This window comes from Ictalurus furcatus, chromosome 11, assembly GCF_023375685.1.
Source record: "Ictalurus furcatus strain D&B chromosome 11, Billie_1.0, whole genome shotgun sequence".
Classification (NCBI taxonomy): domain Eukaryota; kingdom Metazoa; phylum Chordata; class Actinopteri; order Siluriformes; family Ictaluridae; genus Ictalurus; species Ictalurus furcatus.
Genome location: NC_071265.1, coordinates 23,335,054 through 23,354,787, shown reverse-complemented (window position 1 = coordinate 23,354,787; position 19,734 = coordinate 23,335,054). Strand labels below are relative to the sequence as shown.

The following is a 19,734-nucleotide window of genomic DNA, read 5'->3' as shown; positions in this document are numbered from 1 at the left end:
GTAACATGACTGGGTATAAAAAAGATTATGTTAGAGAGGCAGAATCTTTCAGAAGTCAAGATGGGATGGAGTCTGGATGGAAGCATTTGTTGATCTTAAACCTGGAGAGAGAGAGAGAGAGAATTAGGTATAGTCTTGTGACCAGAGTGCAAACAGGGACTCCAGCAGGTCTAGTTATGACAGCATAACAAAAAGGGATGAGGCATGCTGAGACATAAAGTGTCTTGCTACTCTACAATCAACAAACCTGAGTGAACAGTGAGAGAGAGAGTGAGAGAGCCACACCGTTACCTAAGAGAAAAGCTATTAACAATTAGCTTAACTAAAGTTGCTTTTCAACCGAGACTTAAAAATTGAAACTGTTCAATTAAATTGCATTAATAAGACCAGAAGATTAAAGTAGTATTACTTTTGGAGAGCTAGCCTTGTCATCATCCTTTATTCTCCCACATGTATGTCTCCAGATTAGTCCAGAACGTCTATTAATAATTAGAAATATACCAAGAATCTAATTGATTTTTTTTTTAAATACTCATTTAATTATGTCTTTCTGATTGTGTAAACTCTCTATTTCTGCCTTGTGTGTATGTCTGTTGGTGGGTGTGTGAGTTTCAGAGTAGGGTTGACCTGAACTTATTAGTAACTTACAGTATCTGAAATGGGTTTTGTCACTTTTCTTCTTAAAGAAATGTAAAGCAGTCGATCAATATTGTATTCACTAACTAATCGTGTATCCTGCATTTTCAATATTATTAACACGAAGCAGCTTCAGTCTGCCCACCTTCTTTAGCTGGCAAGAATAGGGCCTGTCGACGTTTTAACTCAGTGAGTGGAATTGCCAGACGGTCCCTTAGGCAACTTGCGCTGTGATAATGGTCAGAATATTCTCAGGTGTAAATATGCAGCTCTAATACACGCTGACATTTTTAAGTAAATGTTTTATGTCCGTAACACATTCGCCTCGCACCTCCAGGGTCGGGGGTTCGATTCCCACCGCTGCCCTGTGTGTGTGGAGTTTGCATGTTCTCCTTGTGCTGCGGGGGTTTCCTCCGGGTACTCCGGTTTCCTCCCCCAGTCTAAAGACACACATGGTAAGCTGATTGGCGTGTCCAAAGTGTCCGTAGTGTGTGAACGTGTATGTGATTGTGCCCTGCGATGGATTAGCACCCTGTCCAGGGTGTACCCCATCTTGTACCCGATGCTCCCTGGTATAGGCTCCATGTTCCCCGCGACCCTGTAGAATAAGCGGTATAGAAAATGGATGGATGGATGGATATATGGATGGATGTTTTATGTCCGTATATAATAATTGAATATTATTAAAACTTATGGTGGTATTGATATATGTGTAAGACTGTCGGTTCTATAGAACAAGGGCAGGAGAAAGTGAATATCCAGCGAATATTGAACCTAAAACTAACTTTATTGCGATGAAAAACTCACCTAACTTTCCTGGTGGACATGTCATCCTCCCTTACTGTAACCTTCTTACTGCCGTTGAAAAGCACGTAATGAACTTCTCGGAGCGAAGCAACATGTCTGACGAAGCCACTGATGGATTCTGCACGTTTTTTAGTTAGATAATAACTCAAAACTCAAAAAATAAGATGGCAAAAAACTATCAATTTATATAGTATAATAGTGTGTGTGCGGTCACTCATTGTCCCTCACCCAGGAGGTGGGGCAGTTTTGGGTCTGAGAGGCAGCTAAATTTGGGGATGATATTGTTCATTTTGCCGAAGAATTCAGTTCAAATGTGGTTATATTTGTGCATTCAGTAAGGAAATGCAGCTCTGTCTCTGTTTTATTTAGTGTGCACTGCTGGCACAGTCTCTTCTCTTGGGGCAGCCAGGACTGTCTGTGTCGACTCGTCTCGATGGCCAAGCGGTGTTTGCTGAGTCTGTTTTTTGTCAATTTGTTTCTCAGTTTTGGATCAATCACCGTGCTTAGATAATCTGCCACACTGTACGGTCTGTTTAAGGCCAGATAACACTGTATTTTACTCTGGAGTTTAGTTTAGGTTTCCCAATAGGCCAAATAGTTTACTTTCAATGTTGTTTTAGTGTGTAATTTGGTTTGCAAAATTCTTTGTTTCCTGAGTCTTTACTGTGTTAATGTGTGTTGGTGGTGTGTTAATTTTTATATTGGTGGTGTGTTAATTTTTATATTGGTGGTGTGTTAATTTTTATGTTGGTGGTGTGTTAGTGTCTGTTAGTGCGTCGCAGTGGGGTTGTAGTGCAGTGACTCAGGATCAGTTGGATAAGGGGACTGGTGTCTTTGCTCAACTTTTGGTATTGCAGAGCTTTATAATGATATGAGTCAGAACAGAGAAACTGTGTGTGTGTGTGTGAGTGTGTGTGTGTGAGAGAGAGAGATATATAGAGAGACAGAGATGATGATGAACTAGTACAGTTGTAGGACTGTGGCTAGGTCCACTGGCCCATCTCTTTTTACTGTGCCCTAATCAATTCTTGTATTCATGTACATATGCTGAGAAAATCAGAACAGAAAATAAAAACTGAAGCTGAAATCAAAATAAATCAGAATCAGCTCCCGAGTAGCACAACAGCACAGTGTTTGCCCTATCCTCGGGAGGTCTTAATTCAAGAGAACATAATTGTCTGTGCTCTCTGGGCGATCAATTAGAGGATGTTAGTCAATCGTGGTCATCTGTGAACGTAGCAGTTAACACTTTCCTCCCAGTGTGTTCAGCTGCAATGTGACATTGCATTAGCAACAGCTTGAAAAAAAATGGCTTTGTGTATTTTGAAGGAAGCATGAGTTAGTCTTTGGCGTCGCCATTTGGTAGGTGTGATAGGGAAGAACTATTATATGGGTGTGACATAACAATCAGTATATCATGGGTGGGAATTGGCAATAAGTACAATTAGGAAGGAAGGAAGGACATTGAGTAGTAGTCATGTCTATGATTTGGCTGATATCCATCCATCCATTTTCTGTTCTGCTTATCCTACACAGGTTCGTGAGGAGCCTGGAGTCTATCCCAGGTAACTCGGGGTACAAGGCGGGGGACACCCTGAACAGTAAGCCATTTTGCCATGTTCTATTAACCTGGCAAATGAAATAACAACCAGAAAAACACTCTGACTTGAAGTGAAAAACAAAATTTCAGAAAAATCAACACAGCTTTACAACGACAAACTTGTAAGAATACACAGAACTCATATGACGAAGTTAACTCAAGAATAATTAGGAATGATTAACATACACTTCATAATATTCGCTTTAAAATTTATACAACAGTTCAACATGAGAATGGCTGTGCGTTCTGAATTGATGTTAATATTGGTGCAGAAGATCACCAGTGTTAGGAAGACTGCTACAGTAATGTGAAGCGTAATGGCAGGGCGGTGTCACTGCATCACTGTGAGCAAATCACTTCAGCTTCATTACTTCTGTTAGAATAAACGTACAGTTGTACCCTACAACCAGTTGTACACCATGTTGCCTTTAGGCTTAATGTCTTAATCGCTTTGTCTGTCAATCTCATCTGCTGCTGAAAAACCCATTGTCTCGAAACAGGTGTGTGTGTGTGTGTGTGTGTGTGTGTGTGTGTTTGTGTGTGTGTGTGTACGCACATGTCTGCGTGTTTGCATTTCTGTATATGTGCCATGATCTGATTTTATGACGAGTATGATGATAATCAGACGACACAGACGACACAAACTCTTTTTGTCTACTTCTGTCAGGTCTCAGGTTTCTTTTCTCTCCATTTCTGTATTTCATGCATACCCCTTTAAGAGGTACCTCACCTTACATCGCTGAACAAAGACAAGTGGAAACTGTAGTGACATTTAATGTTTTCACATTAAAAGGCTAATCAGGCAAATGAAGCCATTTTGCTTGCTAATCGCTTTTCCTTTCTATCTAATCTCCTCCTTTCTATCTAATATGAATCTTCAAACAAGAGAGACATCCTGCTCCACTGTGTGTGTGTGTGTGTGTGTGTGTGTGTGTGTGTTTGTGTGTGTACGTGTTAAACCTTGATTGGAAGCACGTGGCCCTTACTCTCCTGACTGTAAATTAAGATTAGTTACCCTAGCTGTAGCAAACAGGAAGCAGTCTCTGCACCCTGCCACCAGTGCCTGCCTGATTCATTTATTCTGCTCATTATGTCCTCCTTATTATTTTGAATCAATGGCCTAATTAAGTTTCTGGGATGATTTATATTATCATTGCTCTCTCTCTCTCTCTCTCTCTCTCTCTCTCTCTCTCTCACACACACACACACACACACACACACACACACACACACACACAATGATACTATTTATGTTAGTCAGGTTTATCTGTTTTTACTGTCATAAGTACTTATATGCAAACAATCCCTCATAAGTCTTCTTCTTCTTCTTCTTCTTCTTCTTCTTCTTCTTCTTCTTCTCTGTGTGTGAGAGAGATAGTGAGATTGGATAGATGTGGTGACATCACAGTCAGTATTTTGTGCTCTAAGCTATATCATTCTCCAGGCAGTAAAGAGAATAAGAAGGGTGAGGGTCTTCAGTCTGATAACACACAAGACAGAACAAGCATGAGCCAGGCAGAGGAACTCATTCTAACTCAAACCTGCTCTCACACAACAGCCTCTGCTCCCTTATGATACAGGAGTACGAGTGCTGAACGTGTGAGCATGAAAAACATATTGAGTATATTTCACATTTACTATAAATGAATAAATGAAGAAAGAAAGAAAGTAAAACTAGTTATCATTACGCAGGTGAGATCATGCTGGTTATGTTCCTAGTGTGGATAGATAATGTCCTCTGCTTGCTCTTGGGGCAGTTCTTTCTGCTTAGCTGCCCTTCTTTGTGGTTATGGAGTTACTGTGTGTGTGTGTGTGTGTGTGTGTGTGTGTGAATGATGCATCACTGCAAACTTACGGTATTTCGAATCATGATGTATGACGAAGATGTTTGTGAAATCCTAGGACTAATATAGCTGCCCCATATTGGATAAACGTGAAAAAAAAATTAACAGTATTTGTTCAGGTCTGGGTCAGTAACAAAGTGAAAAAAGAACTGTCAGTGTCGATTTTCCTACGCTTTTCATTTTCCATTTCAATTTTCTATAACTGATTTCCATTTTCCATTTTCTCGTTTACAATTCCCATTTTGCAAGCTGCAAGGTACAGAAGTAAATGGTGCACCTACATCAAGCCACGCCCAGTCAGGTTAACAGATAGACTCGTCCTGCACACACACCGCAGAAAGAACAGATCATGACTATGAGCTGTACAAACTGGGAATAAAAATAAAAATCTCATTTCTTTTTTTCGTTTAGGTCGGAAATTCATTGATACAATAAAGCCCTTTTGTTTCCGTTTTCACTGTAACTAAGTAATGGAACTGGGACATAGAGACTCTTGTATTAAGTTGAACTGTGTCCTTGTTAGGAATATTGTTTCCAAGTAGTTACATGGCAACATGACCCATTTCATTTTGTTTCTTCTGCACCCCTAAATAGTGCTATGCCTCCCAGGCCCATTACAAAATTACAAAATTGCATGACAATACACTACATTACTTTACAGACTTGGTACAAAGATATATATATATCATAAAAATACTCTGCTCTCATGGCAAACAAACACAGGTTTATCAAAAAAAAATTATTTGTTAAATATACGTTTGCTACAATTATTGACACCCCTTTTAGTCAATACTTTGTGCTACGTCCCTTTGCCAAGATGACAGCTCTGAATCTTCTCCTATAATGCCTGATGAGGTAAGAGAATACATGGCAAGGGATCTGAGACCATTCCTCCATACAGAATCTCTCCAGATCCTTCAAATTTCGAGGTCTCTCCTCTTCAGTTCACCCTACAGGTTTTCTATGGGTTTCAAGTCAGGGGATTGGGATGGCCATGGCAGGACCTTAATTTTGTGGTTGGTGGTTGATGGTGGAAATGGGCATCTTCAATGCTTGTGCAATAATCCTTATAGCCACTTCCTATTTTGTGAAACTCAGCAACCTTTTGCTGCACATCACACCTATATTTCTTGGTCTTACCCATTGTTATGAATGAATATGAACCTCATATTTATATCCCTGTGGAACAGGAAGGGATGATTGAACAATTTCCTGTTCCCAGTCATCCAGGTACTAAAAAATATATATCTATATCAGTGGGAACATACTTCAAATATATTTTTCTCATATGAATTATAGGGGTGCCAATAATTGGTGCACACAAAGATTATATATATATATATATATATATATATATATATATATATATATATATATTTATATACACACACACACACATTATATATATGTATATTTATATATGTATATGTACATGTATATGTATATACATATATATATATATATATATATATATATATATATATATACCTCTGTTGTGTTTGCAATTGTTTGATATCCATAAGTATAAGTATATCAAAAGGTTAAACAATAAAGACAATTTTTCACAGCCGTCTTTGCTCATATTTACCAAGGGTGCCAATATTAGGGGAGGACACTGTATATATGGGATTTTTTTATTTTTTTTTAAACCTAGTCTGGGATAGTTTGGGATTTATAAAGCCAGAAGATGGATGGAGATGATGATGCAGTAAAAAGCTTACCATGCATAATATTTGTAGTTTGTGGTTTATCTTTGCTAAGTGTAAAAATGCATTTTATAAGCCAAAAAAGCCTTATCATCTTTCATATTTTGCCTTATACATGCTGTCCATTCAGTGAAGAGAAGCTTTTTCTTTCTCCAGAAACATTTTTAAAAAACAGAAAAGAAAAAGATTGTTTCCATGGCATTGTGACAATAATTTATTTGGTATGGTTCTTTTAAAATTTAAATAATAAATAAATAAATAAATAAACGAACAAACAAACAAACAAACAAACAAATAAATAAAAATAAAATAAAATACAAATTATAGTGGGGTCCAAAAGTCTGAGAGCACTAGTGAAAACGCTTCTATTTTACATTCTTTTCTAATTTAATGCAGCAATTTTCATTAAAATTCATTTCATTACATACATTACTGACAACAACCTGAGTGAAAAGTAGAATATTTGAAATGCTTAAATGAATTAAGCTTCTTAGTATTTGGTCCGTCCCCTTTTTGCTTTAATGACAGTGTGTACTCAAGTGGGAATGGACTCCACAAGTTTCTGCAAAAAACGTATGATCCGTTTTAGATCAAATCCATCAGCATGTCATTTGAACACATGCTGCAATAGAAGAGATTACGCATGAGGAAAATCTGAGCTTTTATACAAATCAGTTAACATGGTCAATTTGCTTACATTTTAAATAGGCACCTAGAAATTCTGCAGAATCTTGAATATTAATTATTCAAGAGATTGAACATTTACATTCTTTGTTTTAAAAAATGTGTAAATATTTCAAATATTGTTCATTTCAAATGCTCAGTGTAGTCTCAGACTTTTAGACCCCACTGTATGTACGGTATACCATCATCACCATCGTCACCACTGCAGCTGTATAGCTGTAAAAATTTACATTTATTTCAAAAATGCTGTTAAGCCTCAACACTCAGCCTGAGGTGTGCACTTAGTAGAGGAACAGAGGATTTTCTGACAGCACAGAACTAATACACTCGTACAGACAGCCCCTCTTTAATATTTTCCCAGCATAGCTGAATGTACTGTAGGATTAGCCACTGACACTACACCATAATAAACATGCGACCCTATGGCTACACGACTACATCTTTGATTGCTCAGTCCCAGATGAGGTTTAGCTATGAAACTTTGCACAGGAATCTCTTAAGACAGTGACGCTGCACTTCCTCGAGCGGTTTATAACCATAACATTCTTGTTTTATCCCCAAATGTAGCTTAGCTGATCTGCTGTGCTTTTTTCAAACTTCACACTCTGGTCTGTATCGTCTAGGAGATATTTAATGTAGGCGTAGCAATTTAACATTCCAGCAGCTCTCATTAAAAAATGATGAAATATTATGCTTCTTAACTAGAAGTCCCAGACATACAGTAGCTCAAAATACAGACGTCACATGAATAAGATGGTGGATAGAGTGACATTTAGAGAGAAAGCTTCTGTCACCAGAGAGCTGTGTCCTTAGCAAATGTTAACCATTCGCCAGGACTCAAAGTAAAGTAGTCAGCTTTTGCGTATACAGTAGCATGAGAGTTCACTTGGGTTTTCTTAAGACTGATGAAATTACTTAAGACTAATAAAGCAATTTGTCTTTCAACAGGAAGCTGAGAGTTTGTTTGATACCTGCCACTTGTGTGATGACCTCCAAATGTAAGTACAGTATACTACATTAGGTGGTCTGTGTGAAAGGACGTATTGTGTGTCATATCAAATTCTTTCTGTTGTTTGATGTTGTGTGAGAGCTGCGTGAGGGTTGCACTGTTTCAGATCACACACCCTTACGTTGGCCAACGGTCCACAACCATGAAGCCTGTGCATTATGCTCAGAGTTGCCATGGAAACAGCGTGTCCTGTGGTGACACGTTTGACAGGCATCCATTAGAGGATTATTGACAATAACACAGTCTCTGAGTCAGCATAGACGAGTCTCCAAAGGACTGCTTTTTTCATATACAGTAGTAATAGCAACTTTATTACCCCGTCTTCCCCAATTGCTTATACACACATTAGAATGTAGCTTTATTTACGTTTTTGCATGTCAAGTATTTTATCTGAACCAGGCTCTATCACCAGCCTGTTAATTGCTCTAGTTGTTGATTTGGGCTGTTATTGTTCTCATTATTGATTTGGGCCTCTGCGTAATTTATTAAGCTACACAAACCTATATCCTGTATCCTTGTTTGTGTGCATACGGGTTTTTCTAAATCCTTGCTACTAAACCCATTGCTTTTCTCTTAAATTTTCACTGGTAGGTTTATTCAGTCTCCAGGTTTTCAGAGTAAGTTATTATAATTTCATGCAGTGCAAAACAGTTTCATACACAGCAGCCTTCTGATAAAGATACAGAAGGCACACCTCGTGTGCTTTGTCTAACGCTTAAGGCTCACTGTAGATAAAAGAACATCATGCTAATCCTCATATCTCTGTTTTGTTAAAAGAAGATATAAAAAAAAAAAGAGCAGGGATGGCTAAAGGGGAAGAGGTGTTTTGTTTTTTTTGCACACACACTTCCTGGAAACCTTTTTTGTTGAGGGGTTATATGCATAAAATTGAATTAGCCATGAAAGATCGATCTCATGTTAGAAAAGATAAGCTGATTGGAAGAAGAGTGGAAGAGGGGTGAGAGTGATTTTTCATGAGATAAACAAATGCAAATTCTATCTTTCAAAAAGTGAAGAATTTTATTAGTTCACTTCAAAGGTGGAAATGTAAATGACACACCTACACTGCAGTCTAGTGTCATCGAGAAGTAGTTTTTTCTGCTTTATGGCAGAATGTGAGCTTTTCTTCAATATGATTTACATCTCTATTGATATCACAATTCACAAGTTTAATAATAATCTAGCCCACAGGTACTCACCCCTGGTCCTGGAGTGTCCCATTTCCTGTATATTTTAGTGTTCGTACTGTTCTAACACACCCACTTCATCACAGGAATTAGCTGATTAGTTGAATGAGGTGTGTTAGAGCAGGGAAAACAATAACATGTGCCTGGTAGGTGGTGCTCCAGGACCAGGATTGGGAACCCGTGATCTACCAATTTAGGGGAGCAATAGTAGTTCAAGAAATTCAAATAATCTTGTTTAGTTGTCATGTTTAATAATTTTATGCAAATCCTACACACTCACCGACTGACTGATGTGTGTGACTCAAATATCTCTACTACTGCTGTGCCAGGTCTGTAATATAGCCATTTTCACTTCCTGGTTATTTTATGTCAGATGCTTACTCAGTGTGGTCCAGGGTCAATGGGTGACTTGGCTAGAAAAGAAAATTTTGCTAATTTGGCCCCACAGTTTTTCCAATTAGTATTTTACAATTGTTTTTTTTCCCCACACTCTTCTAATTTAGGAGGGGAAAAAGTTACAAAGAGAAGAAACTATTCACAACAAAGAGCTACAGTGGGATAGAGGAGAGAGTTAAACTAAGAGTAAATTTAGAGCTGTGAAAATAGAGCAAAAATGGCACCACCCAGTGCAGAATATAATTAGGACAAGGTTAGATTGAGTATAGCTCTCTCTCGCTCACTGTCACTCGCTCGCTCGCTCTTTAATAATCTGCACACTGTGAACATATGGTTGCTGAGTGTTTCCTTCTGTTCTGTCCTTGTGTATCGTCTTTCCCTCTCTAACGCTTTCTTTCCTGTCACATGCCCATCATGTCTTTTTATCTGCCTCTTTTGTTTATTATAGATGTTTGAGCTTCTCTGTCCATTACACACACACACACACACACACACACACACACACACACAATTAAACACCCTTCAGTTTGTATGCATACATATACAATATATGCATTACCCATAAACATTCAACTTGAGATCGGTGGGTTGATGTGGCAACATCACAGTCAGTATTTTGTGCTCTAAGCTAGATCATTCTCCAGGCAGTAAAGAGAATAAGAAGGGTGTGGGTCTTCAGTCTGATAACACACAAGACAGAACAAGCATGAGCCAGGCAGAGGAACTCATTCTAACTCAAACCTGCTCTCATACAACAGCCTCTGCTCCCTTATTATACAGGAGTACGAGTGCTGAACGTGTGAGCATGAAAAACATATTGAGTATATTTCACATTTACTCTAAATGAATAAATTAAGAAAGAAAGAAAGTAAAACTAGTTATCATTACACAGGTGAGATCATGCTGGTTATGTTTCTAGTGTGGATAACATCACTCGTGTGATAGATAATGTCCTTTGCTTGCTCTTGGGGCAGTTCTTTCTGCTTAGTTGTCCTTCTTTGTGGTTTTGGAGTTACTTTGTGTGTGTGTGTGTGTGTGTGTGTGTGTGTGTGTGTGTGTGTATATGTGTGTGTGTGCGCGTATTACCCCTTGGCACCCCCTGCTGTTTGGACAGGAAAAAGACAGCTGAACTGTTTTATATAGAGAGTAAAGAACTTAGTGAAGTTTGGGAGAACTACGCCTGAAACTCCTTCCCCATCCACATTAACTTGCTATATAAAATCACATCTACCCATTCTGCTTCTCGTGACCCACCACCACACTGACTTAGATTTGAGAGACGAGTCTGACGAAACTGAAAAGGATATTTGGTGTAGGTATGAGCCAGGTTTATTGAACTTCAGCAAGACTATGTACATAAGACATGTGGCACAGGTGTGACCAGGACCATCGATGATACAAATGTGAAAACAAAATTAAACTTTAAACAAAACCAGGAACATCCAAAGTATAGGTAAAATAAACACGAGGAACAACCAAACAACAGAAAAGGATCAAACCAACATCCAAGGGCTAGGGCAGAGAATGCCTGTATATACACACTGTTAGACAAGGAAGGCCTGGGACTACTAATGAAAAGGTGGGGTAACTAAAGACCTACAGGTGGCATTATGACCAAACCAGGAAGTGACTAAGATCTAATTACACTGGAGATGGAGTATGAACTCAAAACCTGAGTTCAGGTACAAACCAGGCACACTGACACACACACACTGTTTAATAAAAAAATTCATAAAGAATATTTATGGGTGAAAAATATATACACACAATCAATGGAGGCATATACATGAGACAATTAGACTTTCAAAATAAGCCAAGAATATACAGTTAAGCATTAGGGGATCAATGAACTATTTCTAAAATACAACTGGGCTAGGTAAAGATTTGTCTGTCTTGTTGGCATATCCTGAGATCACAAAGAAAGTCATTTTACTCAATTTGCTCGGATTTCAGTAGAGATTTCACTGAAGGTGGTGACATGGCATTAGCCATGGTGTCAGTGGAGTTGAGTGGTCTGGTGATTGCAGAGACAGCCTTATGACACATTGTGTACACATTTCAGTAGCGATCATTCCAAAGGTCCTGCTGTGGCATCAGTCTAGTCGGATTGGCCAGAGATCGCAGTGATGTTTCAGAAATTGCTCCTGAGTTCTAATCTAGTGAAAATAGAGACTATGATCAGTCTCATAATCAACCACAATCAGAGTTGAAAACAAAACTCTGAAGCCAATTAGAGATCCAGGTGAATGCAAGTCGAATACACAACTTGCAGTTGGATGTGGCAGATTCAGATTTATACAGTGGAGTGAACAGGAGCAGTTTCCCTGCCTCTTCACGGTCAGAGGCTGCTGATTGGTCCGTTGTTCCTTGGTGTGCCGACTGGTTGAAAAAGCTGGTCTTTTGATGACAGGCTAATATAAAGGTCTGGCAGACAAAGTATAAAGGTTCTAAGAATTTATTTTAGGGCTAGATATACACTATATAGCCAAACATTTGTGGACATCAAACCTATATGTGCTTGTTGAACATCCCATCCTTGTAGATGTAGTCCCCCTTTGTTGTTATAATAACCTCCACTATTCTTGGAAGGCTTTCCAGTAGATTTTGGAGACTGGCTGTGAGATTTGTCCATTATGCCAGCCACTAAGAGCATTACAGGGGTCAGGCAAGGAGGCCTGGTGCATAGTCAGCATTTCAACTCATCCTAAAGGTGTTCACTGAGGTTGAGGTCAGGGCTCAGTGCAGGCCAATTGAGTTTTTCCACACCAACCTTGGCAAACCATGTCTTCATGGACCTCACTTTGTGCACAAGGGTGTTGTCATGCTGGAAAAAGTTTGGGCCCCTTAGTTGCAGTAATGGGAAATTCTTAATCTTACAGCACACAACTTTGTGGCAACAGTTTGGGGAAGTGGGCACATATGGGTGTGATGCTCAGGTGTCCACATTCTTTTGGACATGTAGTGTTCTTGGTCAACTGAGCTAGATTCTTGGTGTACATGGTAACTAATAACTAGCTAATGTAACGGCATATGCATTTCAGATGACCTATAGCACTAGTCTACAGCATCTTTAAGGTTGATTTAATTATATGGTGTTTTTGGTGTGTTTAGATGTCTTTCTGATGTGATTAGGTGTAAAAAATCATTTAGGTTTGATTGAGTGTGGTCTTTAAGATACATTGATATCATATTTTGGTTGTGTTTACTTGCATGTCCTTTTGATTACGATTACGTATGGTGTTTTGCATGTGCTTAGCTATTTAAGGTAGGAATTTGCTACTTGATTCCCATAGCTGAATAGAGTGAGAAGTCATTAGAACATTACACCACTGGACTGAAAATGTGCCAACTATCGCTGAGTTGAAGAATGAAAAGTGTAAACAACTCAGTGAGGCTTTGAAGGCTTGTGACTAGCCAGATTGTGCCTTTGTCAAAACCGCAACAAGGTCAAGTTGGAACTTCAAACCGACAGGTGGAAGAAAGAGGCAGAGCCATTTTAAGAGGATTTTCAATAAACATTACGTCCTTGTGTACTTCAGAGTCAAAAAACGTGTACACCAAAGACCGGGAGATGAGCAAAATAATTCAGTCCATTTCGTGAGGAATCAGTAATATCAATATGAATTGTGTGGTATTAGTGGCAGTGTCATTCTTTCATTGAAGACTTTAGCAGATGGTGACTGCTCAGCAGGTCCAAAAAGAACACCTGTACACCTGGAGCTTTACCCAACTCTCTCTCTCTCTCTCTCTCTCTCTCTCTCTCTCTCTCTCAGTCCCCGTTAGGATTTTATCTCTAAAATGTAATCTTTAGAGCAGCCAGATCCATGTTCCAAAATGCTCTCTCTCTCTCTCTCTCTCTCTCTCTCTCTCTCTCTCTCACACACACACACACACTCACACACACACTCACACTCACACATTCGTTTCTCACTCTTCTCTCCCTCAAGGTTTAGAGGCACAGTGGGATGTGTAAGTGAATGCATCAGACTAATCCAAGATTACTATTGCCTGAGTTGGTCCTTGGGTTACCTCTGACTGATTGAATTCATAATAGGCACTTAATGATTATGAATGAATCCAAGTTCATAAATAAATAATACCAACAGGAGCAGAGAAGTGCAAAATCATATAAGAAGAATTATTTATCAGGAGATTGGATATTAACGTTTGTGTGTGTGTGTGTGTGTGTGTGTGTGTGTGTTTCTATTTTGTTAGGTACCAAACATATTCGAATATCTGATATTTTTGACCTTGTGGATTAACGTTAGTGTGTTTTTTGACTGTTTTCAAGCTCAGGCTGTGTGCCATATACAATGTTAAGCTAAACTAAATGTTGTTTTGAAGGTTATGCTATGGCAGCAAATTCAATTTTACACACATTTAAATTAATTCACTGTAATGATTCACTGAATGAACTGAAATGCCAATTTTCATTTCTTTTTTTTTTTACTTTCTCTCAAACCTCTTCTTTCTTCCTAAATGTAGGTAGCTTAGTATATTTCTGAAGCCATTTGATGTTATAAATGTGTGTATTCATAAAGATAATGTACATGATGTATTGATGATACCAGAATGTACCTCCTTTTCCTGTAAGACATGGTCTGCTTGTGTCTGTCAGCTACTCATTGCCAGGCTTCTTTCAGGTTCCTGCTGTTTTTCCACTGATATGCCTGTGGTATTTTGGGTTGCCTTCTTTTTGTCTGTCTCGCAAATGCATTCTCTATACTGACATGGCATGAAAAATGTCTTTTTCTTTCAAAAATTTTTTATCAAAAACTCTTCATCTAACTGCTCTACCCAAATTACCAAAGTCAAAGTAAAATTATCTTGTGTGTTTTATGCCAGTGACCGTAATACTGTAGGAAACGAATTATTTCCGTCTCTCTCTGGCATGTTCCAACATGCCAAGTAGGCAGTAGAAGGCCACAGACAGTCTGGGCACACAATATGCGGTAGCAGTCCCCCACTGGTATTGGCTGTAGAGCAAGAGTAAACCATATGACGTGCTTTTAGCTATCTAAATGGCTATGACGCAATAGGGATGTGTGCTTATGTGCTTTACAGATGTATAATACTGTATATAACGGTCAAAAAGACAGCTGTATTTTGTGTGTGTCTGAGGCAGGTGCCTGCAAGTCAGAGTCCTCATAAAATAGGTGGGGAGGATGTTTTTGGCTCAGGGTGAAAATGGTCATCTGTGTAGGATACCCTTCTCTCCAATATGCCCATTCACTCCCATTATGACACCATTTTACTTCAAAAGCTTTACTGCAATCCTGTTTAAAAGAATCAATTTTATCTCTGGGGTGTGTGTGTGTGTGTGTGTGTGTTTGCGTGCACATGTCTAGATAGGTGCCAAATGTTTACCCTAACAGATGAGCACAGTAGGTTACTGGTTGACTACAAATGATGCTCATTCTGACCAATTAAATGTCATCTCAAATTATGTGTCTGTGTATGCTGGTGTTGTATGTTTGTGTCATTTTGATACATGTGATAGCTCATTCTTACAGTGTTCGGCTAACTTGCTGAAATTAGTTTGTGAGAGTCCACCAACATCCATAATACTATTGCCTGAATCCTTAATCGAGACCACTAATTAATTCATCTGTTACCTGTTTTAAGGCATTCTTTTCTCATGTTTAAATGTGTTTCTAGTCATAAAAGAAATGCAATACTGCAGGGTTTTGTTCACACTTCCCCCGCCCAAAAATTTGCTCCGTCCTCAGTTTTTGAAACCCGAAGTGCTCATGAGGCATCTCATGAGGCATAAATAGTTTAACAGAGGTTCAGCTGAGGGGAAAAGGAAGGCTCGTCAGTTTCATTGCAATTTTGATTCGCCTCAAAGGCAGCAGTGAGTTCTAACAATTACAAACGGCATCTTTTATATGGTTCTCCTGATAACAGCAATATGAGATCATTTGACACAATTTTTTCTCTCTTTCCTTCTCCCCTGTCCACCTTACCTCATTTTTCTCCAGGACATCTCCTCCAGGGTGTGTCTCTCTCCCTGGTGGAGCCATGCTGATACTTTAGGGGTTTTTGGGGGGGTTGCCACGTTGCATCATGAAAGGCTACACCCCCCACCACACACGTCACCTCTCGGACTGTGACCCTCCACGCTCACCCGCTCGCCTAGATCCATTGTACCCACCTTCGGCTAGCTCCACCCTTTCGCGTCAACCCTACATTGTCCCTTCTTCCACCATGGATCACTATGGAGCCCTGGAGCCCCATCACTTCTCCAATTCGCCCAGCTCAGGTGGTCTTCCCCCAGACTGCTTGATGCCCCTCAGCAATCAGCTGTCCACCAGCAGCACCTTCCCACGTATCCATTACAACTCCCATTTTGAGCAGGATGACTTCTCACCTCCAGGTAGAGACAACATCGGGGGCATCAGCACAGGCACACTGGGTACCTCTATGTCCATCGGTATGGGAATGAACATGGGGCTTGGTGCAGGACGCACAACCATGATCACCAGTGGATCTGCTACCATATCAGGTCAGCTCAAGACAGGGACATTTCGTACCAAATGCCTGTTCTTACATAATTAATGTAGGTCTTTACTGTATATAGTTGTTACATAACTATGGATACTGTTTATTAATGGAAGGGACTTTTGTAGAGTATCTGTTGAGCAATTTAAATTGGCCAGATTTTCTTGTCCATTTGATGTATCTCCCTACATAGTTCATTTGCAGTATACAATATTTGTGCTCCATAAAGCCAACTTGCTTCTTTCTGAATATTTAGATAATATACCCGATATATAGTCAGAGCATGACACAAATGATACTGTTTATTTAACGTATAAAGAGCTTAACAGTCGGCTAAAATATGTATTAAATTCCTCTTTCTCTTTGCATCTAGGCGCAGGGAAGATGAACCGGTTACCAGCTAACCTCCTGGATCAGTTTGAGAAACAGTTGCCAGGGCAGCGGGATGGCTTCAGCACCTTACAGTTTCATCGTAGCACAGCTGTGGAAACAACTAAACAGCAACAGCAGCGCACCGATAGCCCAGGAAAGATCCGCTACCTGGTCCACTCTGTGCAGAAACTCTTTGCCAAGTCACAGTCACTAGAAAGCTCGGCTATGAAGGGCAACATGAATGGGCGCTCAGGAAGCAGTGCCAATGAGGACAAACACCACCGGCGCAGCAAAAGCAAAGACCGGGCCAAGAGTGAGGCCACAGCAAAACGGCGTCCCCGCTCCAACATGTCTGGCTACTGGAGCTCAGATGACCTGGACAGTGATATCATTAATTACAGGAACCCTGTGGCAATGATGACTCTGGGTCGTCAGAGCTCCGCAACAGGGTCAGCGCTGGAAAGCCAAGTGAATTCAAAGTACTTAATGCAAGGCTACAACACCATTAGCGAGCACACACTGAAAACCTCAAAGAGCAACAATGACCTGAAGCACCAGGGCCTCCTTGCACTCCCAGGTCCTGGGGGAGGAGGAGTAGGAGGAGGAGGAGGAGGAAGAATGGCAGTTGTGGAAGGGAATTATGGGAAGGGTGGGTCCTGGTCCACGCTCACACTGGGGCCCAGTAGACAGTTGTGCCAGAAGGGCTCAGCCACACTGGATCGTTCCCTGCTCAAGTCCAAGTCATGCCAGCAGGAGCTGGCCTGCCATTATCTCCAGGTACGAGGCAGGGTGAGTCTTGGAGTGTACTGATGGGGGCAACTTAAGAAGTCATCCCAGACATATAGAGATGTATCACTGACGCAGAGATATTTCATTGATTAAATGTCTCACAGAATCACTGAGGGCTTCATTACTAACATATATTGCAAACAAGACATAACAACAAAAAAAGCTATTATATTGTGGATGTGAGAAGCTACAGAATACTGATATAAATACAGAATACAGGTATAAATATTTTTGCATATTAGCAATATATGTTAGCAGCGAAACTTTCAATGGTTCTTTGTATGTACTAGAAGACACAAATAAATCACACATCGACAAATCGAACAAAACTACACATATACTATAAGTAGACATACAGCTTACATACAGATGAGACAGTACTGACATGAAAGGTTATAACCTGAACATAATCTCTGTCATATAAATGTTCTCTCTTCCATCAGTATTTATGCTTATTATGCTTAATCTGTGAACTGCGTGTAGATGCCCTCTACAGGAGAGTGGAGCGGGACTCTTGGTCGAGGTGAGATTCCATGCAGGCGGATGCGCAGTGGCAGCTACGTAAAGGCCATGGGGGACCTGGAGGACAGCGATGACTCGGACAGCAGCTTGAAACCCTCACCGAAGACTTCTGCGCGCAGACAGAGCTACCTACGTGCCACACAGCAGTCCCTCAGTGACCAGTTCCCTTCCAGAAAGTAAGTGGGCATCCTGCCATTGACATAAATACACCTGCTGACTCACACACACACATTCAAGCTGTGCTTGTCTGTGTGATTTAGCACAGCTAGCCTCTCCTCTTTTTATATGCTATCTCCCACACCTTCCACTAAACAGAAAAACTGTGTGTAAGAAATGTGTAGAAATATTACACCTCTTGTTTTGTGGATGTTAATAAAATGCACATTTTCAGGTTTCGTCACAATGCAGAAATATGAATGCTGTGGTTAGGAAAAAAGTTACACCCCACTGACATACATGGAAAAAGTAACTACTCAAGAAGATATAAAACCCACAACATGTCATATTCTTGATGACGCTAATTCATATGGAAAAAAGATACACCACATTTATTTTTTGGAGAGAAATTCCACCCCTGCCTGTATAAATAACATCAATATCAGAAAAACAATAAAGTCCAGAAATAGCAGAAAAGCAATAACGGCTGAGAACACGAACAGCCATCCTGCAGTTCTTCAATACTTTTTGTGAGAGACTCCTGAAGTCACTAGGGATTCATCGATCTTCTGAATATGTAGTTGTGGGATTCCTGTAAAAGAGATTGTCAAGCAGTTGTCTGATGTTTAGTTTCTTGGCAATGCTTGCACATGGCATTCCTGACTGAAGAATTATAATGCACTGCTTTCTGTCTTCCTAAATCCCACGGACATTTGAGGAATTAAGGAAATTTCTTGCTATAATCTAAGCTTTGACCAACCTTTTATAAGCAGCCATATTCTAATTCTTTCTGTTTCTGTTCCTGTAAATAAAATAAAACCACACCCAACAGTCCAACTGTCAACCTGCAGCATTTTACAGAACAAGCTTTACTGCTGGTCATAGGCTTTAAAACTGTCCACAATTATTGAAGTGCAGAGCTTTCATTATTCCATTCCATTAGTATATCTCCCTATCTTATCTAACCCACTTTAAATCCTTTTACGTGTTCGGAATCATTTTCCTCTCCTCTCACCTCTGGTACACCATACCTTTGTCCTTATCAGTAACCCCTGTTACCCTCTTGCCCTCCTCACTTTTAAAATGCCCTCTCTCCCAGCCGTCCGCTGGACTACTCGATGCTCCAGGGGGATCTGGAGGCCCTATGGTCTCCCCTCCGCAGCATTGCCACTCTGCAGCAGATCGGACGCTCCGTAAGGTCAGTGCAGTGAAGAGAAACTGGTCGGCTGCAGCTCCTCACACAGCACACCGGGGGGAGCCGCTTTACCATATACTGCAGCGCTGCCGTTCATCCAGAGACCTGGGTCTACATTCATCCCAGAATATGAGTACGGAGTACCAGTGCTGTGATAAGAGTTAATGCATTTTCTGTTGTGAATATCCGATATCAGATGCTATCATGCCTGAGTGCTCAGTACTCCTGCTATGAGATGATTAATGAGTAAGGCTCTGGATTCTACAACTCTTGAGTGGCTTTCTCTATTGAATTGATCCGCAGTTAGATAGACGTGGAAACTACTCTTTT

General features: G+C 40.1%; 1 protein-coding gene across 1 annotated transcript in view; it reads left to right on the top strand.

Moving 5' to 3' along the window:
• dlgap4b (discs, large (Drosophila) homolog-associated protein 4b) overlaps positions 1-19,734 on the top strand; it is a 109,121-nt gene that overhangs the window by 62,754 nt on the left and 26,633 nt on the right. Inside the window, exons 2-6 of the mRNA XM_053635863.1 lie at positions 8,226-8,275; positions 15,851-16,374; positions 16,744-17,519; positions 18,015-18,231; positions 19,305-19,407. Of these exons, the coding sequence (XP_053491838.1) occupies positions 15,936-16,374; positions 16,744-17,519; positions 18,015-18,231; positions 19,305-19,407 (1,535 nt within the window). The 5' untranslated portion in view covers positions 8,226-8,275; positions 15,851-15,935. The remainder of the gene's footprint in view (positions 1-8,225; positions 8,276-15,850; positions 16,375-16,743; positions 17,520-18,014; positions 18,232-19,304; positions 19,408-19,734) is intronic.